Genomic DNA, 24867 nt, shown 5'->3' with positions numbered 1-24867 from the left:
GGCTGGGCACAGTGGCTCAAGCCTGTAATCCCAGCACTTTGGGAGGCTGAGGTGGGCGGATCACCTGAGGTCAGGAGTTCAAGACCAGCCTCGCCAACATGGTGAAACCCCTGTCTCTACTAAAAATACAAAAAAATTAGCCAGGCATGATGGTGTGCGCCTGTAATCCCAGCTACTCAGGAGGCTGAGGCAGGAGAATTGCTTGAACCCAGGAGGTGGAGGTTGCAGTGAGCTGAGATTTCGCCATTGCACTCCAGCCTGGGTGACAGGAGGGAAACTCGGTCTCAAAATACACACACACACACACACACACACACACACACACACACACACACAGGAAGAGATGCAGAGAGTTGGGACGATGGAGAAGAATGCAAAATGAGGGTGAAGGAGCAAGTGGCGAAGGCAGGAAGGCAGGGACCAGGGAGAGCAGGTGAGGCCATTGCTAGACAGCAGCCAGCCATGCGGTGCTTCCTGGTTATCCTGTCTGTCAATGAACCCATGTAGAAAGGTGGCTGCCTGTGCCTCCCAGGATGCTCTAGGTTGGGGGCAGAGCAGTCCTGCTGGGCAGCTTCTGGCCACTCAGCATGGGATCACTGTCCTCCCAGCACATCCAAGCCGCCCTCCCCAGGTTCCCTCCATCCTCTGCCTGCAGGCTCGCTAAGACAATGTCAACGGAGAGACCTGGGATCCTTAATTCCAGAGAGGCTGCTTTAGAGGGGATAGTGGTGGGCTTATTTTGTGGTTGGGGCTCTTAAGGGAGGAGAGAAAGGACAGGAGGGGCAGGGAGGGCACAGCCACACAGCTGGCAGCCAGGCCAAGAGGACCAGCCAGGAGCAATAAGTGGCTTGAGAATGCCGGTGATCAATAAAGATGTCTTTATTGTCTCTTCCTAAAGCACTCGGTGCCTTTAACAGAGCTTCATTCACTCCCAGGCAGACTGGAGAGAGGATAGAGATGGAGCCATAGCAACAAGGTCAGGATTAGAAAGAGCAAGGTGGGGCAGGGGTGACAGGGTGGGTAGCCAGAGGACGGGGCTCAGGGAGCCCCAGCTGCAGTGACGAAGATGTCCTTGTAGCCTTTGATCTCCTTGACCTCATTGCTGCTGATGAGAACCTGGAGCTGGCGGGATCCGGCTTTGGTGGGGTAGAGGTCCAGTTGAATTTGGAGGGTGTGTCCAGCCACCAGAGTCCCAAGGCTGAAAGTCAAAAAGGGCCTATGAGAGCCTTGAGGAGTCCTGCCTGTGGGGAGGGTGATCGGTTCCCCTCTGGATGGGTAAGAAGCTCCTACTAGCCACCATCTCTAAGCCCAGCCTTTCCTGAGGAGGGTGAGAAAGTGGGGGCAGAGAGACATGGCACAGGAGACTGAGGAGGGTCCTGTGATGCCACGGGGCACCCCTTATCCGAGACCAGCATGGGAGAGGTGGAAAGAAGTGTCACTTACTTCTTTGCTATCTGCCCATTGACGAGGCCGCTTCCCTCCAGCACCATCATGCAGCTGCTCAGAGCCACCATCAAGTTGTTGGTGAGGGTGATATGGACTCTCAGTGCCTTGCCCACCTCAGCTCTCTCAGACACCTATGCAGAGAGAAGTCAGCAATCCCGTGCACAACTGGCCTCACTTCTGCACTCTGGTTCAGTTACTGCCCACTCCAGGTCCCTGGCGACCACCAGAAACTGCCGCTTAGGACTAACATGCTATGAGTATAAGCTGAGAGTGTTAGATGAGCACATACAAACACCTGTCTTAGGTCACAATACTCCACGGAGCCAATGCCAATCAGAAATTGCCACCAAGCTGAAACCTGTTTCCCTCCCCACCATCCAGTTCAAGATACCCACAAGATGTCGACAGAAGTGCCAGCTCCAGTGGGTGGGTGGTGGCTACTAGGAAGGCTGTGTTAGAAGGATCCTGAGGACAAAGGATCACAATCGATTCGTGTCTAGCACAGGTGTGGGATAAGGAAGTGGTGTCATGTGTGCCACCCATGTGCCATCAGTGATGTCATTCTGCCCTTACATTCACCACAGAGGAAATAATGAGCACAAGGTCCCACGATGTGTTAATGGCAGAGCCAGGACCTGACCCAGATGTCCCAGACCCCAGCCCAGGATCTTTCCCACACTGCTGCATCTTCATCAACATCAGCAGGGCATGTACTCAAGTTTTTCCAGGTGTGCTCACTGCTGTGCCACAGAGCAGCAGTGAGTGGGAGGTAGGCATCCTCCGTACTTGTTTCTGGAGCCCCTGTGCCTAGAATGGTGCTGGCCAGATGACGGACATCAGTAAACACGTGTTGAACTGAAATGAGCTCTGACCACCCACATCATACTAGGGTCTTGTCCTGGCTGGGCCAGAGACTCAGGGAAAAGGAAAAACATACCTGACTTGTCTGGGGTCCAAGAAAAATACCAAGTCCCTTGTACCCTAATGAGGGTGTCGAAGTAGAACAGGTTAAAATAACTGTCATTTTCAGGTCCCTTACTGATGGAGATCAATTAGCAACCGACTTGGCATTTGCCATGTTTGCTTCAGGTACAGGGCAGGGCCCCGGCCGCAGCCCCAGGCTTGTGGCTGCACTTGCAATTCTGTCCACTCTTTGCCCCAGCACAGAGGCTGCCTGGTGTCAGCTGGCTGACAGGCTGACAATGTGCTTAGGTGAAAACCGGAGGCTATGCTAGCTGATTTATGGTCCAGAGTTGCCCAGTTCTCATTTGGGGTGGGGAGGGGGCTGCTGTTGAGGAAGCCTCCAAGTACAGAGCCAGGTTTGGACTAGGCAGCGGGTAAGTCTTTCCAAGTGGGAGGGGCAGGTGGGGAAACAAGGCTTTAGGGAAGGAAACCCTGGTAGCCGGAGATGGGGAACGTGCCCACACTCTTCCATTCACCCTTCCTTCGCCTGAAATTCTTTCTTTGTGTAGTGGCCTTGCTGGCCACTCAAGCATCTGGACTCAAACGCTGAAGCTTGTTTTTCATTTGTTTCCCTCTTTGTCACCTCAATCTTGTCAATATTCACCTTTTTTTTTTTTTTTTTTTTTTTGAGATGGTCTCACTCTATTGTCCAAGCTGGAGTGCAGTAGCATGATCTCAGCTCACTGCAGCCTTGATTTCCCCAGATTCAAGCAATTCTTCCACGTCAGCCTCCCTATTATCTGGGACTAGAGGCATGCACCACCACACCAACTAACTTTTTTAAAACTTTTAAGAAGAGACGAGGTTTCACTATGGTGCCCAGGCTGTTCTTGAACTCCTGGGCTCAAAAGATCCTCCTGCCTTGGCCTCCCAAAGCACTGGGATTACAGGGCTAAGGCATCACATTTGGCTGGTGTTCACCGTTTGAATTTGACTTTGTGGAGTCTCTAAATCCGTCTTCTCCATCTCCTAGTCACTGCCTCTCCTGTCTCTCTGCCTTTGCAAAATGATTTCCTTACTTAAAATGCCTTCACAGCCATCTCATTTCTCTATACAGCTTCCTATGCATCCTCTGAAAAATAGTACCTCCTTTGAGAAGCCTTCAGGCCCCACCCCTCACTGATACAGAGCACAAGACCACACTATACCGTGCTGGAGCCATCAGTGTGGTGTGTGAGGTGGGGACAGTGTCTTGCTGGCTGTCCCAGCCCCTGGATTGGGAGAGCCTCTGAGCCCCGACCTGTGTCCAGACACCTACCTCAATAGACAAGTGGGGAGGCTCCAGAGAGACATCTTTTAGGACCAGCATGGACCTCCCTATCTCTTCAACCTCAGCAATGCCAGACACGCGGATGAGCTTTTCGTCCGTCAGCTTGTTTTTGTAATTGCTGTAGGGCAGGAGGAGCGGCCACTGTGTCTCTAAGCACATACAAAAGACACCATGAGTCCAGGACATGGGGCAGAAAGAGAGGGGGAATGTGTAGATGTGAAAGAGAAAAAATTAGAATTTTCATGTGAGAGGTAAAAGCGTGAATGTGTGTGTGAGAGAGATGGACAGTGTTCCACCACGCACACGCTGCCCCCAGAGCTCACTTCTCCGGCTCACCTGGTGGGGTGGCATCAGAGGTACAACAGCTGGCAGCTTCACAACCCAGAATGTGTGTGTGTTGGAGGAGGGGGTCTCTGTGTGATAGGGCTGGGCCCGACCCACTGTGTTCGTAGCCCCCCAGCTCCCTTCCTGTAGGTGGCTTCTCAGGCCTGCCTCACACTCACCCTTCCCAAAGTCCAGGTTCAACCTCACCGTGTGCCTCCAGAGGGGCTTCCGGGTGCCACCCCCATGCAGCAGGGCCTGCGCACAGAAGCGCACAACCAGTGCGATGGGCCTCCAAGGGTGGGTGCTGTCTGGCACCCTCCGGATACACAGCAGCAGCTGCAGGTCCTGGCCCCACTCGGGCATCCTGGCCAGGTGAAGCTGCAGCTGCACTGGCTGATTCCTAAGATCCCTGGACTCCAGGAGATCCAGGAAGGGCGAAGAAGCTCTTTGGGGGCCCAGCATTTTCCGAGAAGCCTTCATGAAGACAGCTCTCTCCTCAGAGGATCCTGCAGGAGGGAGAGGTGGGAGAGGCATGCATGGAGAGGGGTGGAGAGGACTGGTGACTTTCCTGGGACAATAAGGCACAGGAATAGCAGCTCAGGGAGGCAGCCTAGTGGCACGACTTAGGTACCACTTGCTGGATTCAAATCCTTGCTCTATCTCAGTCCTTTAATCTCTAATAAGAGTTCAGTTCTGTCATCCGTAACCCAGGGATAATATCTGCTTTCCTTATAAGGGATTCCAAAAAAGCCAGGCTAAGTGAGTTGCTGGCTGCAAGCACTCAGCACTGTTCTCTGCCATCACTATGGCCACCAGCATCACTGTCATCATTGTCATGAAGCCAGAGGCTTCTCTCCTGGACCAGTATCCCTCCAGCTAAAATATATGCTTGAAACTTATAAACAAAAGAGCTTCATCTCTTTGCTCATGGGGGCTACTCAACACAGAGGCTTAACCTGACCTTACCCCCATCTGTGGACTTCTCTACAGCAGTTGCTATGTGCCAGAGGCACTGTTCCCAGTGCTTTCTACGAATTCACTCATTTAACCCCCACAACAGCCCTCCAGGGGACTGTTATCCCGTTTTACAGATGAGGAAATGGAGGCACAGGGGTGGTAAACTGTGTCCAGGCTTACACAGAGCATGGCAGAGTCCTGTTTAGTACTCAGGCAGCCTGACTCCACACACGCGCCCTCCACGGGTGTGTCCACCCCATTCACAGGCCCCAGGGCCCATCCTCCCACCTCATCACTCCCCTCGCTACCACCCCTCCTGCCATGGACTTAAGGAGACAGTGGCACCACTCTGGGTGGAGTTAAAATACAGGACATCCAACTACATTTGAATTCCAAATAAACAACAAACGATTTTTAGTATAGTATGCTCCATGCAATATTTGGAACTTACTTATATATTAAAAATCATACCCACTTTGAATTTCAGATTAACAGTGAATACGTTTTAGAATAAGTATGCCACATACAACATTTGGAACATACACAAATAAAATATTTGTTTATCTGAATCTATCTAGAATTGAAATTTGAATGGGCATCCTGTTTTTTTATTTGCTGGTAACCCTACCCAAGGGTCATGTGCCTGGGATCCAGGAAGAACCCCTAGGAGTTTGCCAAGAGGAAGAGGTGATTAGATGGTGACGGTTTCAACTTGGAGACATCCCAGCTAGGGGGCAGCACAAACAAGCTTAAACCAGCCCTCTCCCCAAATTCCCAGCCAGGCACCTTCTGGGTACTTGTAGGAGCTGGTGATGCTCTGGCGCTGGTCTGACCCCACCATCTTGGTGCTGATCTCCTTCCCGATGGAACTGGTGTTGTGGGCCAGGATTTCCTGGGCCTGGCCATCCCCGAGGAGCCAAATTACTTCATCAGCATTCACCTCGGCATACACAAAAGGAGTGTCATAGGCCAGGTGGACATCCCCTTCCCTGATGGCCTTCACAGAGGCCGGGCCACAGCAGAACAGCCCTGTGGAGGCAACAGGCTACTGATATGGGGGCCAGGGACAGCTGGCCGTGGCTGTGGGAGGTGGAGGTGGGATGGGCAGTGGCACCGCTGACCCTCACCCGTGGGATGTCTTCCAGTTTACCAAGTACTTTTGTTCCCATTAGTTCACCTGACCCTCACAGCCACCCTGTGAAGTGGCAGTGTTCATCATCAGCTTTTCCACTGCATACTAAGAAAACACCTGAGGCCCAGTGACCCATCCAGGTGACGCCGCTGTCAATGGCAGAGTTAGATTCCTGATCAGAAGCTGTGACAGCTGGGACCTCAGGAATGGGGTGCAGAGGAAAATGCTACTCCTCCCTGGCCTCCTGCTCCCATGGCCAGTCACCCTAATCTGCCTCCCCACAGAGCCAGGGCCCGTCTCGGTGGTCTTCACTCACCACTGCTGGTCTGCTGGGGAGTGGGGTCCAGAACCTGCCACCCGTTGTATCCTGGCGGGAGATCTTTCCGGATCATCCAGCACTCATTCCAGACATGGAAGTTCCTGCAGGAAGGAGTAAGAAGACAAGGACTCGTGTTAGCTGAGGTTTTGCCAGGTACCAGGCACTGTAGGGAGTGATTTATATCATTGTTTCTTTTTCTTGCTTTTTATTAGGAAGTAATTTCATACTAAAAGTCACAAGAATAGTACAAAAAACATCCATCTACCCAATTCATCTGCTGTTAACATTTTGCCCCATTTTTTTCTTTCAGTGTGGACATATGAATAGATATCTATACATCTACACTTCAGTGTTTATTTCCTAAGAATAGATATCTTCTCTTAACCCCTATATAGTTTATCAACTCTAGCACATTGGATATTGATGTGATGCTTTTATCTAATACACTGTCTATATTCTAATGTTGTCAGTTGACGTAATGATGTCGTTTAGAGCATTCTTTTCCCACGTGGTACGGGATGCCACCTGTGATCACACACTGCATTCAGCTGTGCAGCTTCTCATCCCCTTTAATCTTGGAACAGTTCCTCCACCTTTCTTTCTTTTGTTACACTGGGATTTTAAAACGGTCTCTCGCTTTCTTTTTTTAATTTTTTGTAAATTTAAGGGGTACAAATATAGTTTTGTTTCATGGAGATATTGCCTAGTAGTGAAGTCTGGGCTTTTAATGAAAACAGTCTTTATTTTATTTATTTATCTTTTAAAACCAGAGTGGCCCCCATTTGGGGCTCATCTGATGTTTCCTCATTATTAGACTCAGGACATGCATTCAAATACAGAACTGTGCCTAAGTTACATATCCTCAGATATACCACTACTTCCTGAATCAGAGACAATTCAGCCCTCTAGGAGTCTAACTGTGGATCCCAGGCTGAAAAACCATTCTTACCGGCATTGATCTCATTGCACCCTAGAAATCTTGTGAAGTCGACATTATCTTCATTTTACAGACAAGGAAATAGAAGCTCAGAGAGGGAGGGGGCTCCTAGGACAGCAGCTAGTTCTCACACAACTCAAAGAGTATCATCTGGAGGCTGAGTGCGGTGGCTCACACCTGTAATCCCAACACTTTGGGAGGCTGAGGCAGGTGGATCACCTGAGGTCAAGAGTTCGAGACCAACTTGGCCAACATGGTGACAACCCCATCTCTACTAAAAATACAAAAATTACCCAGGCATGGTGGTTGGGGCCTGTAGTCCCATCCACTCGGGTGGCTGACGCAAGAGAATCACTTGAACCCAGGAAGTGGAGGTTGCAGTGAGCTGAGCTCGTACCATTGCACTGCAGCATGGGCGACAGGGCAAGACTCCATCTCAAAAAGGAGTCTTACCTGGAAACTGGCTGGAAGGCTGGAAAAGAAAAAACAGGAAACCAGATTTGGGAGTACAGCCAAGGACAAAAGAACCAGGAAAAGACACCAAAGATACACAAATAATGGATCACACACACACGAACACAGAATTGAGTAGGGTGGGGAGAGGAAGAAGGCAAGAGAGACAAGAAGATGTCTACAGAAGCAGCCAGTCCAGGCTCTGTCTGACTTCTGGGAAAACAGAATGGTACAAACAGAGGCTCGGAGAAGGAAGAGGAAGATGAATAAAGACTTTTGAGGTCAGTGTTCAGAAGACACCCAGCTAGACATTTGGTTCAGGCCTCAGAATGTTATCCCATTGTTTTCTGTCTCTGAAATGAGTTTAATTTGATGATGTAATTAACCAGAACAACCTCCTGGGTTGGGGAATTCTTTCTCTTCTTCTCTGAGTACCAGCAGCAATGTTCTGGGCAATCTTGCAATATTGCCTCAAGAGCCAGAGAGAACCAGATCAAAGTTTTCCTGCTTTTCTTGGGACAGAGCAGAGATCTGTTCAAGACAGTGCCTCTCACCATATTTTGTCTCGTTTCTGAGGTGACAGCATCTCTGCATTTCGGTCGTAGTATGTGTCGATGGTCAAGTTCCTATCCACGTTGTGCGCGGAACGGAAATTGGAAACAACACGAGTTGGAACACCTAAGCATCTCATTACTAAAGAGAAAAATAAAGTATAGAGAATCACGGAGTTCATCTAGGCAGAATTATTGGTTTTCCATGCATAATTTCTAACTTTCAAGCTGGAGGAGAGAAAGCCTAGACTCTTATGGAACCACATGAGTAACTCCTTTATTCCCAGAGAATCACACCCAGTCCCAGAGCCTGCTTCCCCATCAGTGGTCAACATCCCATAAGGAGAAAGGACTCATTTGAGGATCACTTAAAACAACAGTTACCAATAATCTATTTTATCATTTAGCAGTCTTTCAACTAAGCAGCTTTCCAAGTTAAAAACAGATAACCTAAATCATTTAATAACTAGAAAGAAAAAATTTAAATTTTTAGTGCTGTATTTGGCTATTTTCAAATGAAAAGCTGTGTGAACTTTGGTAAGTTGCTTAACTTCTCTGGTCCTTAATAACCTCATGTCTAACAAAATTAACCAAATGATTATTAGTTCCACAATTTTTTTTAACTTTTATTTTAGGATTGAGGGTACACATGAAGGTTGGTTATGTAGGTAAACATGTGTCAGGGGGGTTTGCTGTACAAATTATTTCATCATCCAGGTATTAAGTCCAGTACCCAATATCTTTTCTGCTCCTCTCCCTCCTCCCACCCTAGTTCTGAAATTTGGGATCTGTAATTCTACTTAAAGATAAGAGGTGGGGTGGGGGGAGGTATGAAAGAAATTAGAGAATGGATAGAAGGACAAGATAGACTTCTAGAGACAATGGAAGCAGAGACAAGGGGAAACCAGAGGCAGCAACCATCTTTAATAAGGCAACAGCTCCCTCTTGCGGCTTCCCATGATACTGCTATAAAGGCTTTTTAAAACGGAATTAAGATTTCACAAATCTAGTCACAAAGTGTAGACATTACCCCAACACACACACACACACACACACACACACACACACACACACACACACACACATATCTGCCTGCCCAGAGCCAGATGAAGTCAAGCCAAGAGCCAGCAAGAGCCAGGTGTGAACTTCGGGGGACATGGGTCCCAACATCTGCCAGCATGGCAAGGAGTTGAGAGAGGTTTATCCCACTCCTCTCCCTCCCAGAAAGGGCAGACAATGCCCACTGAGGCTACCAGGAGGATTACACAGCTTTGAAAAGTAAAAGGACTATTGAGAGCATCCAATCCATTTGTTTTGGTTCTCTGAAGAGCCCCTAAGAAGGCTGACTGTCTACAGTTACCTGTCCACTCACAGCACAGTTCCTGGGCTTGTCACAGATCCATAGCAGGCGTAGGAGCAACACCTGGGCTGCAAGTGGCCAGAAGAAGCTTGGCAGGGGCAGCTCCCCCAGTGCACAGTGGCCCCAGAACTCAAGGGCCTGGAAATGGGGAGAGGCTTGGAAGTGGAGCAGGGTGGTGGACCTCATCCTTCTCCTACTCATCCCAGGCCTCCCCAGTAACACCTACCTGGCCACAGCCTGGGGACTTCCCAGCCCAAGGGACAACTGGGAATACTGAATGCCAGAATAGCCCTAGCGCCATTTCACACCTGAGCAAAGTGAGGTCACTGGATTCAAACATTCAGATTTAAACCTCGTCTGTGTTTGCAGCACTTATATATAACTGCCGGGATCTGCCACCCCTCTCCAAAAAGTCTCTGCTCTTGTCTTTGGCACCTGTCTCTGTCCTCTTCATTCTCTGCTCCTCCTTCCTCCAACTCAGAGTCACCCTGTTAGTTCAGCAAATGTTGATCAAGCTTCACTCCTTAATGTAGCAGGACAGACCTATCTGTGTAAGGCATTTTGGCCTTGCAAGGGTGAGACAGGCAGTCACCTCAGTATTCTCCATCTTCCTCTCATCTTCGCAGATAATCTGCTCAACAACTTTGCACTGAATTGTAAATAACTGATACTGCATAAAACATTGAGTTTCTCTAAGGGTAGTCACCAAAGCAGCAAGTCTATAATGATAACTGCTCAAGGATCTCTTAGTGAAGCATTTGGGAGCTGCTAGCTCTGCCTACGGGTGAGGTCAGCTATCTCATGCCATCTGCTTGCACCTGCCACCATGCCAGGCTCGCCTAGAGCTGAGATGCAGGTGGCAGAAAGAAGTCATTTGGTCTCTGCTTCGGGACTACAAGCTCCTCTATCCAGGTGACAGTTATAATAGTCTGACTGCTCCATCAAGGATACTGTGCAATTGATTGCCACAGGTCAACCCCCCGCTCACATAAATGCACAGGATCCCTTGAGACTGTATGGTGTGCTGGTTCAGGGCCTGGGTGCCCACCACCCCCAGCTGTGGGCCATGGGCAAGTAATCACACGTCTACATGAGTGATCTTTTGCTCACCGGTGCACATAACAGATGCGAAGACCCAGCACTGTCCATACTTCACAGGCTGCCCGCCCCTGGCTGACCACTGCCGTAGGATGGCCACGCTGCCGTTCCACTCCAGAGGACTGACCCCCTTGGAGTAGTCCTCACCCCAGTTCCCCTGCAGCACGCCATTGTCATCATTGCTGTTGATCTGCACAGGACAGACAGATGGGTTTCCACAGCGCCTGGGGAAGCTCAGACTGTCCTCAGATGGCAGGAAGCATCCATCCTTACCATGGCACTCACCACCCTGCACACGTACACCACGTCGTTCCGCTGGGAACAGTCTTTGGCCGGGTTCTTTAGGTAATATAGGCTCTTGTTCAGGATCTCAAAGCAGATGTCTATGATGTCTTCTTCAAACTTCCAAGTGATTTTCAGGGAGAAAAAAGAGAAGAGCAAATGTCTAGAATTCTGAAACTTTAAGTCACCAACAGACTTTTGGGGCGGGCATGTATATGGGGATGTGAGGGGGGCACACTAAATATAAGACAAGGTCCTGTCTTTGAAGAACTTGTAAATCAAATTGGAAATGTATTAGGTTTGGAATTCTGAAAAACTAAACTGTGTTGCTCTGATGGAAAATAGAAATAGAATTCGAAGAGTGAGAGATCCCTGTTGACTGAATAGATGAGAGAAGGTTTTGGTACCAATGGACTTTGCTGGATTGGGTGAACAGGAAGAAAGGAGAGTGGGGACATTTACCTGAGGTCTTTGAGTGTGGTGGGTATCAAGGACTTAGACGCCTATCTGGAGGACTTGAAGGAGCAGGGAAAAGAGCAGAAAAAATCTAGAGATCAATGTAAGGCCAGGCATGCCAGTCTTGACACCAGGTAGAGAAGCTCGGAGTGGATGCTGCATGCCCTGGAGGAGCCAGGGTAGGCTCAGGATAGACGTGCACAATGTTTGTCTCAACACTTTGGCTGCCAAATGCACAGGTGTTTTTCTCAGTTTCAAAGAGGGTCACAGGTTGCCATGGTTGGAGAATGGGGAAAACATGCTCTCCCTCAGCAAGGCTTCCCCCACCTCTTCCCTTCTGGAGTTTGTGGACAGGATTGAGGTGGCAGTGGGCGGGAGAGAGAAAACGCGCCTTTAGGGGTTGAGAGTGGACTCGTTTCCCAGAGCCAAGGTCCCCCTATGTACACTGACTGGATATTTGATGTGGTTAAAGAATTACTGCTCTTTTTTTTTTCATGTATTGTGATTAAGTTTTTCAGAAAGTTATCATCTTTTACACGACCATATTCTGAAGTATTACTGGATTAAATATGCTAAAGTATTACTGGATTATATATGCTGAAGTATTACTGGATTAAATGATATGTTATCTGTAATTTGCTAAAAAAAAAATTTGGCCGGGCGCAGTGGCTCACACCTGTCATCTCAGCACTTTGGGAGGCCGAGGCTGGTGAATCACCCAAGGTCAGGAGTTGGAAATCAGCCTGGCCAACATGTTGAAAACCTGTCTCTACTAAAAACATAAAAATTAGCTAGGTGTGGTGGCATGCACCTGTAGTCCCAGCTACTTGGGAGGCTGAGGTGGGGGAATCGTTTGAACCCGAGAAGTGGAGGTTGCAGTGAGCCGAGATCTTGCCACTGCATGTCAGCCTGGGCAACAGAGTGAGAGTCCATCTCAAAAAAAAAGAAATCTAGCAGTAAAGTGAGGAGTGGGGGTGGAGGCAGAGGAGTACAGACCAGGGATGGATAAGATTTTTCTGTAAAGAACCAGATAGTAACTATTTTAGCCTTTGCAGGCCATAAAGTCTCTGTCTCAGTAACTCAATTCTGCCATTGCAGCATGCAAGCAGCCACAGACGATATCTAAATTAATAAACATGGCTATGTTGCAATAAAATGCTATTTGTGAATACCGAAATTCAAATTTCATATAATTTTCACATCACAAAATATTATTCTTTTAAAATTCCTTTCAACAGTTTAAAAATGTGAAAACTATTCTCAGCTTGTGGGCTAACAGGCAGTAGGCCACATTTGGTCTGTGGGCTGTAGTTTACAAACCCCTCGTATCGATGAAACAGACACACAGACACATGATACATCGATCACTATTAAAGCTGAAAGGTGGATACATGGAGATTCATTACAGTAACCTGTCTACTTTGATTACGTTTTAAGGTGTTCATAATAAAATGTTACAAACTAAAAAGGGGGCTGGACGCAGTGGCTCACACCTGTAATCCCAGCACTTTGGGAGGTTAAGGCAGGTGGATCACAAGGTCAGGAGTTCGAGACCAGCCTGGCCAATCTGGTGAAACCTCATCTCTATCAAAGATACAGAAAATAACCGGGCTCGGTGGCAGACACCTTTAATCCCAGCTACTCAGGAGGCTGAGGCAGAAGAACTGCTTAAACCGGGGAGGCAGAGATTGCAATGAATCAAGATGGCACCACTGCCCTCCAGCCTGGACGATAGAGCAAGACTCCATCTCAAACAAAACAAAACAAAAACAAGAAAGACATCCACCTCTTCCTTCCTTGCCCCTCTCACTGGATGTGAAGTTGGCCCAGCACCTCACACCCTTGCCTGTGTTAGTGACCATCCATGAGAGCTGTGTAATATAACAGCCTTACATAACAGGGTTGTGTAAAGACCAGCCTTAAGGAGCTCATCCTAGACCCACATCAGGTAATGGTGTTACCTGCCCGTAGTTCCATGGCCAGGAGGTGATGAATCTTTCATGACCCTTGTAAACAAAGCCATAATCTCTCATGACATACTCCTGCAGCAGTATTTCACTTGGCAGGTAGACGTCATCCTCTGAGCGTTAAGAGCAGTGGAGGGGGCAAAACCCCAAACCAAAAAACAGAGTAATAAAATTAAAAAACAGTAAAGTCAACATGTTTCTGGAAAACAGGAGGAGTAGCCAATGGGTTGTTAGCAACAGTAATTAAGACTGGACCCCCTTAAAGGTCTACTATGTGCTTTTCTAGAAGCCAGAAATACAATGTATACTTTAAAAAAAAACAATGATCTTTTCTTGATTGTAAAAGTGACTGATTATAGAGTGGTTTATTGCAGAGATTTGGAAAATACAGACTGGCGGAAAGAAGACAATGGAAATTGCTCATTTCCACTACTCGGAGACACCCACCATTACATTTTAGTGTATTCTAGCCACTCTTTCTGTGCACACATACTTAATACAATTAGAATCATACTAGAAAATGTTCCAGTGTTTTCACATAACATCACACCGTGAATACTTTACTCATGCCATTAAAAATCTTTCTAAAGATGATTTTTGTGAGAGCACACAGTACTATATTGCATAGCTATGGGGCGATTTATTTTCTGGGCTTTTTCCAAAGAACCTCACAGAGCCTTCCCATTGGATCAGGTTAACATTACAAGCTGTGAGCATGCTCCTACCTGCACTCCAAGGGTTAAAAAGTAGGATGAAAGTTCCCAGCAGGTAAGCCACACTGTGACCCTGGCCCTGAGAGATCTCTATCTTCAGAGTGTAATGGCCAATAACTGCATTGGCTGGTGTGAAAAGGGAGACTTGGAGAGAGTTGGAGTCCGTGGTGAAATCAGAAGCACTCCAGACATTCCCAGGCCGGACCAGGGTGAGGAAGAATGTGGCTCGGGTCCCCAGCAGCTCTGATGGCTTGGGTCCTGCGTAGGAGAGAATGATCCCAAAGTGAGGCTCAAAAAACCTGTGTGATACATGATTCCAGCGGGGTTGGAAGGACTGTCACCTTCTCCCACCGCTTATTAGCTTTTGGCTTCTACTGCCACTGGGAGTCCTCAGGCAAACCATTTAAGATGCCCAAGCCTCCGTTTTTTAATGTGTTAAATTAGGATCATAATAATACCACCTGAAAGTCTTGTCCTGGGGATTAAAAGAGCTAATGTGTGTAAAGTTTTAGCACAGTGCTTGTTGTGTATCTACAGGTTGGCTGTTACTGCCACAACCTCAGTTTGCCGAGCTCACCAAATCTTTCCTTAATAGCACTAACAGGGTCCTGAGCATGAGGGGCCTGGGGCTCCCAGAACAAGAAAGTGGAGGGCGGCGCAAGCAGGAAAGGCAGGGGCCCTGTAGGCAGACTGTTAATGCTCTTATTTTCAGGGACCCTGCCAGGCCTTGGGGCAGGGGAAACTCACCGGTTTCAGCCACAAAGGTGATGTGGTCGGTCTGGGACTGGAAGGGTCGGCTGAAGCTCAGCCGGAGGTGGAAGGGCTGGCCGCGCCGCACAGTGAGCCGCTTGACGCCCATCTCCTGCGTGTGGTGCTCCTTATTGTTCCTGGAGCTCTGCAGGTCGACAGACTCGAGCTGCAAGGTTGCCACTAGGGGAGAGGAGGGGACAGGTCATGCCCGCCTGCAACTCCCTGGGCTCAGGCATCCCCTGACGCTTATCAGTCATTTTTTTTTTTTTTTTTTTTTTGAGACGGAGTTTCGCTCTTGTTACCCAGGCTGGAGTGCAATGGAGCGATCTCTGCTCACTGCAACCTCCGCATCCTGGGTTCAAGCAATTCTCCTGCCTCAGCCTCCGGAGTAGCTGGGATTACAGGCACGCGCCACCATGCCCAGCTAATTTTTTGTATTTTTAATAGAGACAGGGTTTCACCATGTTGACCAGGATGGTCTCGATCTCTCGACCTCGTGATCCACCTGCCTCGGCCTCCCAAAGTGCTGGGATTACAGGCTTGAGCCACCGCGCCCGGCGCTTCTCAGTCATTTTTGGGAGGTGCAGGGGGTTGGCGGGAAGGGAGGTGTTGATCCTGGTGAGTTCCACGTCTGGACCTGGAGCCACAATGATCAAGGATTGCGTCCCCCAAAGGGAAACAATTCCAGATAACCGAAACTTAACCCCTGAAGAGCCGCTGCATGCTCTTAACTATTTGTTGACGATCTTTCTAAAAGTCACTCTACTCTACTGATATAAGAATAAACATACTAGGATTTTGTATGAATTAAGCCGGTGGGCTGATTGGAGACTGAGACTTCAGCAATAGGGCAAGCCTCTGCTTCGGGATTCTGAAGACTTTCTGGATCACTTCTAACTTATTCCTGGCTTCTCAGCCATTTCTAGGTGTATGAGGAGGGCACTGCGTGGTTCCTGTGTGCACGCACCTGGTATTTGGTTGTGAAACTCTCATAGCACAGTGGGCAATGGGCGGGCTCTGGACTGACACAGCCCCGGCTCTATCACCTGGGCTGTGAGACCTCAAGCAAGCCACTTAAGGTCCCTAGACATCAGTGTCCTCATCTGAAAAAATGGAGACTATTGTATTCCTACCTCATAGAATTCACGTGGGTGTTAAGAGAGGCTGGCCATGATAGAACCTTGGCATTGTGCCAGGCGCAGAGTAATCACTCTGTCATTATTACTCTTTACTGGTAAAATCATGAGGTCTTGGATTACATTTCTTTTGCTACCTTTGCTGGCAATGTTTATATTGCATATACTGTCAACAAAAGTTCATTCTTTCCCCTAGTAGTACATCAGTTTATCTCAGCGATTCTCAACAGGGGAAATTCTGTGCCCTGGAGGACATTTGGCAACGTCTGGAGACATATTTTACTGGGAAGAGAGACTGCTAAATAGCATCCTAAAGGAAAAACTCATGTTTGCTCCCCAGCAGTTTTTGTGCTGTTTGCATTTTGAACTTCTACAGAGGTTCTTTATGTTTTTGCATCTTTCCTACCTATCTTGACCCTTTTTTTGTTTGTTTGTTTGAGACATGGTCTCACTCTGCAGCCCAGGCTGCAGCACAATGGCATGCTCCTGGCTCACTGCAGCCTCAGCCTTCATCCTAGGCTCAAGTGATCCTCCCACCTCCGCTTCTCAAGTAGCTAGGACCACAGTTGTACACTACCATGGCCGGCTATATATATATTTTTTATTTTGTACAAATGGAGTCTCCCTATGTTGCCCAGGTTAATAGATCTTGATTTTTAGACATAAATGTTTTACTTTTCCATATATAGACTGGCTAAACTATCTTCCCGTCTTCATCTAAGTAGTCAGTAAGTTGTTTCTAAGAATTAGGGCTTAAGTTGGAGGTCAGTGGTGTATCATCAGCTCTTTCCTCCATGTTAACACTGAGCCATTAATAAATACTCTTTGGGGCAGGGTGCCATGGCTCACAACTGTGATCCCAGCACTTTGGGAGGCCGAGGCAGGTGAATCACTTGAGGTCAGAAGTTCGAGATCAGCCTGGCCAACATGGTGAAACCCCATTGTCTACTAAAACACAAAAAGTAGCCAGGCCTGGTGGTGAGCGCCTGTAATCTCAGCTACTTGGGAGACTGAGGTGGGAGAATTGCTTGAGCCTGGGAGGTAGAAGTTGCAGTGAGCCAAGATCGTGCCATTGCACTCCAGCCTGGGTGACACAAAAGACTCCGTCTCAAAAAAAAAAAAAAAAAAAAAAAAAAAGAAAGAAAGAAAAGAAACACTCTTTAGGCATGGTTGTTCAACTGCTGTAACTACATATAATCTTTGAATAAAGCTGAAGTCAGTGTTTTTAAATTTCCTTCACAATCTAAAATCAAATCCAGTTTTCATGTTTTCCATGAACATGTCAAATGTCTGGCTAAAAACAGAATATGCACAATGATCCCTTGATCCGCCTCTTAGTAACAATCTTTTTTAAGGTAGATTCAATAACAGTGAATTAGTGGATCAATTGGTACAAATTTGTTAAGCCTCTTGATGTGTTGGGGCACTTAAATAGGTATGTTATTAGAACCAGAAAATTCAGAGAAAGATATAAGGTGGATGCCTTTTGGTCATTTAACAGCAATTTTTAAACTTCAGGTCCAACTCATTTTGTAGTTTATGAAATCAATTTAGAGAGAGGTGGCAAGTAATAAGAAAAATTCAATAGAATAGAAAACACAATGCATCACACATAGGAAGAACAAGGACAATTTTACGTGTAGCTGGGTTATGATATAAATCATGGATCATAGTTAAAAGTCAGAAAGCAGCTGGCTTAGATCTGGTTGGAAACTGGTTGCATCTCATTTGTTCCTGAGTCTAAAGTTTTCATAGCAGGACCACGGAGTCTTCACAGAAAGCCTCTCCATCCCATACAAAACTCCCATCCTGAATAATCATAGATCCAAAAGAGGCAGGGACACACAGGAGGGAACAGGACTCAGGGCAGACTTTTCCTGGCGCTGTTTGTAGCTCAAACCATAGTTCCTAGGGACAGCCAACTCAATTTTTCCCTGAGCAAGGCTTCTCTTAGTTTGGGGAAGAAAGGCGAGGAGGAGGAAGGAAGACATCTTCCTCTCCAGATGCCCAAGTCACAGTGCATGGAGAAAACTCATTCTCTATTGGGCATTCAGGTTTTCTTTTTTATTCCATTCCACTGAAGTACTTCTCAAGTCAAAAAGACGATGATTTAGACAACAGAAGGAAGGGTTTTCAAGAGCAGGAAAAGAAGCCAAAAGGATCAGGAACACACTTAACAAAGCAGGAAATCAAGCAGAATCAGTTAGTAAAAACATGTCAGCACCGACAAGGCCTTTTTGACTTGGCCAGAGTCCCACTGGAGTTAATAGTATGAGTAAGACAAGAGCTAAGCCCCAGCCACAAGACTCCTGGCACTTATTTGACTAATACAAAGACAAGGGTATAAAAGGATCAAAACATATCCTGATACATTAACAGCCTTTTAAGAAAAAGCAGACGGCTGGGTGCGGTGGCTAACACCTGTAATCCCCGAACTTCAGGAGACAGAGACAGGCGAATCACGGGTCAGGAGTTCGAGATCAGCCTGACCAACATGGTGAAACCCCCGTCTCTACTAAAAATACAAAAATTAGCCGGGCATGGTGGCACACGCCTGCAATCCCGGCTACTCAGGAGGCTGAGGCAGGAGACTCGCTTGAACCCAGAAAGCAGAGGTTGCAGTGACCCGAGATTGCATCACTGCACTCCAGCCTGGGTGACAAAGAGAGATTCTGTCTCAGAAAAAAAAAAAAAAAAAAAGAAAGAAAAAGAAAAAAAGAGACATTAAAACAGCTATCTGCCTACAATGAGCTCTGCGATGCAAAGCTCGTATCTTCTGACACCAAACCCAGACAGCCCTGCTCTAATGCATGCCTCCGTCTTTCCACTCGGGTCTTGGCTCAGCAGTAACTACTGCACAGGGGTTTTCTTCAGCCATGAAGCGTGATGCTTTACTTCCCACCATGTGATTACTTGTTATCACAACTCCCCTCTACTTTCTTCAAGGCACTTAGTATCTAGAATTGGTTCCACAAAAGCAAGAGACCTCAGCCATCTTTAAATGCAGATCCCCCTGCCTAGAAAGGAGCCTGATGCCTAACTGCAGATGCAAGGGTAATGTTCATGGAATACTTACCACATGCCCAGCACTGTTTAGAGCATTTTACATGTCTGAAATAATTTATGTTCTCACCACTCCTCTGAAACGGAGCTGTTGATGTTGTTCATGACATACAGGAAGGTGCTGGGTGGAGATAGGATTCAAACCCAGGGAGGATGGATCTCCAGAGTCTGCCCCCTTAACCTGCACAATCTCTGTCATCCTGGTGGGTGCTCGGTGACATTTGCTGAATGGATAGACACACATGTGCATGAGGTTCAAGGAGCGTCATCTTGCAGAAAAGCACTGGGGATGAAGGGGATGGAAGGGGGCAGAGCCTGTGAGAGCAGCAGGGCCAGGATGAAGAAGGGCTCGAGCCATGGCCAAGATGCTGCTGCTTGATTCAATAGTCATGGGTAGATCTATCCCTGATGGGAAGAAAAAATGTTACGTCTTTCTGAGGGCAATTCATCAATAGTTATTACAAAATAAAAGAAAGCAGCTGGGCGAGGTGACTCAGGCCTGTAATCCCAGCACTTCAGGAAGCTGAGTTAGGCAGATCATGAAGTCAAGAAATCAAGACCATCCTAGCCAACATGGTAAAACCCCATCTCTACTAAAAATACAAAAATTAACTGGGTGTGGTGGCACATGACTGCAATCCTAGCTACTCAGGAGGCTGAGGCATGAAAATCGCTTGAACCCAGGAGGCGGAGGTTTGCAGTGAGCTGAGATCGTGCCACTGCACTCCAGCTTGGAGACAGAGCAAGACTCCGTCTCAAAATAAAATAAAGCCTTAAAACATAAATACCTTTTACTCACGAACTTCTCGTCTAGGATTTTTTTTTTTTAATAATAATTTGCGGTCAGGTGCAGGGGCTCATACTTGTAATGGTAGCACTTTGGGAGGCTGAGGTGGGTGGATCACAAGGTCAGGAATTCGAGACTAGCCTGACCAACATGGTGAAACCCCGTCTCTACTAAAACTAAAAAAAATTAGCCAGGCATGGTGGTGTGTGCCTGTAATCACAGCTACTCAGGAGGCTGAGGCAAGAGAATTGCTTGAACCCAGGAGGTGGAGATTGCATTGGCGTTGATTGTGCCATGGCACTCCAGGCTGAGTGACAGAGCAAGACTCTGTCTCAAAAATAAAAACTAAAAAAAATAATAATAATTTGTGTACAAAAATTAAGCATAAAAATGTTCAGTGCAACCCAAGTATCTTACAATAGGAGTTGGCTATATAAATTAGATTCCTCTCATCTGACAATTCCAACTTGATTCCAACAAAGAGGGCATCAATAGCAACCAAAAAACAGAGCAAAGATTAGAGAGAAGTCATTCACAAGACATTAGAAAGGAAGTTTTTTTTTGAAAATACTAAAAATCAGTATGTACAGATCATCTTTAGGTGGTAAAATTATCAGAAATTTTTCTTTAAGTTTTTTGGTGTTTCCCAGGCTTTTACTTTGAACATGTATTCCTTTTGTATTTAGGCAAAGTGCTACTTTGATTAAAGGCAGGCTTTTCAGCAGGAGTGGCAGGATCAAAACTTTACTTTAGGATTAATTCGGCTGTAGCATTTATCCCAGACCAAAGGGGAAGAAGACAAGGATGTGGGAAGGGCAGTGAGATCCCTGTCACAATGAACCAAGCCAAAGGCTCATGAGGACCTAAACAGAGGTATTGGTAAGAGGAAAATAAGGACCACTCTATGTGTGTAAGGGGCTGGCATCCCTGGGCATGTGGCAGGCTAATAAATACTTATTGAAATATTTTGACTTGCAGGACTTCCTAAGGCCCCAGCTAGGGTGGATTAAGAATGGGTTCAGTTAAAGAAATCAACTGCCAACAAAGTCCCAGGCAGTCAGGCTAGTGGTGAGGCCGGAACGCTCCAGGTGGAGACAACAAAGAGCAAAGTCTATCTAGTGCAGCTGGCAGAGAATAGGCACCTGCCACAAAATGCCAGGTGGACTCACCTTGTTTCTGCATTTATTCTACCTTCTTTTCTCTTTCCACTTCTCGTTATCGTTGTCCGTTTTTAGGACTTTTACAAATACTTTATTCTTTTTCATTTCTTCCCTTCTTAAAAAATTTGAAAGAGTATAATCTTCGGCCGGGCGCGGTGGCTCAAGCCTGTAATCCCAGCACTTTGGGTGGCCAAGGCGGGTGGATCACGAGGTCAAGAGATCGAGACCATCCTGGTCAACACGGTGAAACCCCGTCTCTACTAAAAATACAAAAAATTAGCTGGGCATGGTGGCGTGTGCCTGTAATCCCAGCTACTCAGGAGGCTGAGGCAGGAGAATTGCCTGAACCCAGGAGGCGGAGGTTGCGGTGAGCCGAGATCACACCATTGCACTCCAGCCTGGGTAACAAGAGTGAAACTCCATCTCAAAAAAAAAAAAAAAAAAAAAAGAGTATAATCTGTGTGAGAGCATATGAAGAGATTCCTATATGAGATTACTGCCGTGTTTTGTGCCTCTTTTAGTGTGCAAGAATAAAAATGTCCTATTACTTAAAAGTGCAAGTCCAAATTCCTTAGCCAATCATTCAAAGCCCTCCACAATTTGGTTCCAACATATCTCTCCAATCTTACTTCCTTCTAGCCCATAAATAAACTGCTTCACTTGTACTGTGGCCTCCAAATAGATCACACTCATATCTACCTCTGACAGTTCCTGGCCCTTCCCCAATCTCTTTGTGTCTCCATTGTACCCACTCTTCAAACAAAACCCAGCAGCCACTCCTCCACAAAATCCTTCCCAAGTATTTCAGAACATAGGGGTATGTTTGCACTTGCAACAATAGCGAATATTAACTAAGCATTATGGAACTCCAGGCTTTACATGAATCATCTCCTGCTCTCCGTATAAGTAACCAATTAGATATTATCAGCCCCATGTTATAGATAAGTAGGAAGATGATTGGCAAATTTAAGTAACTTTCCCAGTGTCACCTACTTAATTAAGTGGCAAAATTGGTGTTTTAACCTAGACAGTTTGACTCCAGAGCCTTTGCACTCCAGCCTGGGTAACAAGAGCAAAACTCCGTCTCAAAAAAAAAATATATATATATATATATACAAAAGTGGCTATAAATATCAAGAAGACAGTCTTGCTATAATAACAGCAAGAAATGCAAGCTAAAACAATCATGAGATTCTTCTCTGATCCATTCAAAAATATTTAAAAGAGTAAGAATAACCTGTTTTGCTGAGAGCATATGGAAATGGACTGTCTCATATCCTGATGGTGGGAGTGTACATTTACATAGACTTTTTAGAGACAATCAGTTGATATCCATCAAAACTTAAAGTGGATATTGCTTTAATCCAGCAGTTATTCTTTTAGAAATCTTACATATAAAAACTATTTGTATGCTAAGTTATATCATCAGGGACATCATTACAGCACTGTTTATATTAGAAATAATCTAAATTTCCATCAATAGGAGATAGTAACAAACTAAGCCAATGCAAATTAATAAATTCATCAAATACATTGTGCTTATATGCCCAGAATGGAAAATTATAATCATTACAAATTTTTGATAGATCAATATGCACTGACATGGATTTTTAAGATACGTGATTATTTTTAAAAAGTAAATCATCAAATAATATATACAATATAAGCACAAAATTGTTTGTGCAAAACAGACCATTTTATATGATCTAGTTTTATTTGGAAGCAGTTGATTAAATGCTAATGGGGCTTTCCTATGGGACAGGATCAGGATTGAAAGTATATAGGTATGTAAAAGGGAACTTGAGCTTGTTAAAATTCTGTGTGAACTTTTAGCTTTTTATAACAAGTATATGTATATTATTTACTTAATTAGAGTATGGAATTTTAAAAAATAATATAACTGTTTTAGACTTACTGTAGTTGGGGATAGTCAAGGGGAAAAGATACCCTAAAATATTGTCCTAAAGTACCCTGGGATCTAGCACATGACAAGCTTCTTGAGCCTTCTCTATCAAACCCTGGCTGCATTTTAAAACCATTTATATGTTGAATTTATTTTTTGTTTGAGACAGGATCTCACTTTTTCTCCCAGGCTGGAGTGCAGTGGCATGATCTCAGCTCACTGCAGCCTTGACCTCCCAGGCTCATGCAATCTACCCACCTAAGCCTCTTAAGTAGCTGGAATTGCACACGTGCGCCACTATACCTAGCTAATTTTTGTATTTTTAGTAGAGACAGGGTTTCGCCATGTTGGCCAGGCTGGTCTCAAACTCCTGAGCTCAAACACTCCACCTGCCTTGGCCTCCCAAAATGTTGGGAATACAGGTGTGAGCCACCATATCCAGCGTGAGACACAGTGCTTAGCCATTGGAGCATAATACATGCTTTAGAATATTATTGTAAGAAATATATGACTGAGTATGGTGGCTCACACCTGTAATCCCAGCACTTTGCGAGGCCGAGGCAGGTGGGTCACTTGAGGTCTGGAGTTCAAGACCAGCCTGACCAACATGGCAAAAGCCCATCTCTACTAAAAATACAAAAAGTAGCTGGGTACGGTGGCATGCACCTATAATCCCAGCTACTCAGGAGGCTGAGGAAGGAGAATCCCTTAAACCTGGGAGACAGAGGTTGCAGTGAGCTGGGATCATGCCACTGCACTCCAGTCTGGGGATCAGAGGGAGACTCTATCACAAAAAAAAAAAAAAAAAAAAAAAAAAAAAAAAAATTAAAAAAAGAAAAAAGAAAAGAAATACATGACCCATGTTTAGTGCCCTCCCTGGCAGGCCCCGTGTGTCAGCCAGGCTGGTCTGGCCTGTGGGCGCCTGTTCTTCTCACTCCCAGTAGAGGAGCCGCAGGGGTTCTGAAGAGATCCAGAAAGGGGCCTGAGCTCAGGGGTGGGTGGAGCAACTCTGGGTGAGGCCCTGACAGTCAGGGGAGAAACTGGATGAGGGAGAGGTCTAGGGTCTGAGAGGGGTTCCCAACAGCTTCAGAATTTGACCATAGCGATAGCCTCCCAAGCACCCAAGGACACTTGGTGGCAGGGGCCAAGCTCTTTTGGGGGCTCCTCAGACTTCCCAAGGCCAGGTTTTAAAGAAAAAGCTCTTCACAGCTTCAGAAAAGAAAACAAATGGCCATAGGATTTGTGCTCCGAGGTCCAAATGCAGATGGGGAAGTGGGAATAAGGAGCCAAACTGCACAATGAGCCACCAATCATCAATTCAGGTTCTCCTGTCTCTTCCCTTCATCCTCTACCCTCTCCAAACTTCTCTCCTCTTTTGACTTAGTACCTCCGAAAAGGTAAGTCAATTCCCAGTACTCACCCTGATCCATCTCTCTCCTTCTCCTGTCGGCCAAGGCCTTTCGACCAGTCAGCAGCACGATTCTAGACCTAATTGCCTTGTGAGCCTTTACAGTCACCCTGCTAGAAAGGTCCTTCAATCCCTGAGTCGGGTGGGGCTGCCACTTCCTCCTCCTCCCACTCCTCCTCTTAAATTTCCCGTCGTTCCAGGTATATCTTGGCATAAGAAAAGGAGCTTCTGACTTAAGCCTTGTAAAAATGTGCTGAGAGATTTGTTTCTGTGGCCTCCTTTTTGAGCTGAGAAGACTCCCAGGTGATGTGGATGGCAAGGCTTAGCTTGAAGCTGTTCCCTTGTGCCTCTGTCACTTCAGGACTTCCGACCCGATTTGATCTAAGCCAGCTCGGTCTGGCTTCTCCTGACCATTTGCGTGTTAAAACAGGG

At 46.5% G+C, this 24867-nt stretch overlaps 1 protein-coding gene across 1 annotated transcript; it reads right to left on the bottom strand.

Moving 5' to 3' along the window:
• Window positions 1-855: 855 nt before the first annotated feature.
• On the bottom strand, window positions 856-24460 carry TGM7 (transglutaminase 7). Its single transcript, XM_039469243.2, has 13 exons — window positions 24448-24460; window positions 14976-15158; window positions 14241-14486; window positions 13510-13628; window positions 11084-11212; window positions 10823-11000; window positions 8356-8494; window positions 6409-6512; window positions 5747-5989; window positions 4183-4509; window positions 3668-3828; window positions 1444-1577; window positions 856-1198 (listed from the first exon to the last, which is right to left on the bottom strand). The coding sequence occupies exons 1-13, from the start codon at window positions 24455-24457 to the stop codon at window positions 1039-1041; spliced, it is 2133 nt and encodes a 710-aa protein (XP_039325177.1). The 5' UTR covers window positions 24458-24460; the 3' UTR covers window positions 856-1038.
• Window positions 24461-24867: the final 407 nt, after the last annotated feature.

Source organism: Saimiri boliviensis, chromosome 2, assembly GCF_048565385.1.
Source record: "Saimiri boliviensis isolate mSaiBol1 chromosome 2, mSaiBol1.pri, whole genome shotgun sequence".
Taxonomy (NCBI): Eukaryota; Metazoa; Chordata; class Mammalia; order Primates; family Cebidae; genus Saimiri; species Saimiri boliviensis.
Note: the sequence above shows the minus strand (reverse complement) of the source record. Positions and strands in the feature narration are given on the sequence as shown.

What these genes read in the sequence shown, in the direction of transcription:
- TGM7 (XM_039469243.2), bottom strand. An exon ending in GGCCATGGAACTACGGGCAG is followed by an intron (nt 11,213 to 13,509) that starts GTAACACCATTA and finishes ATCACTTGGAAG; the next exon opens with TTTGAAGAAGACATCATAGA. An exon ending in GAACCTGGACTTTGGGAAGG is followed by an intron (nt 3,829 to 4,182) that starts GTGAGTGTGAGG and finishes GTATGTGCTTAG; the next exon opens with AGACACAGTGGCCGCTCCTC.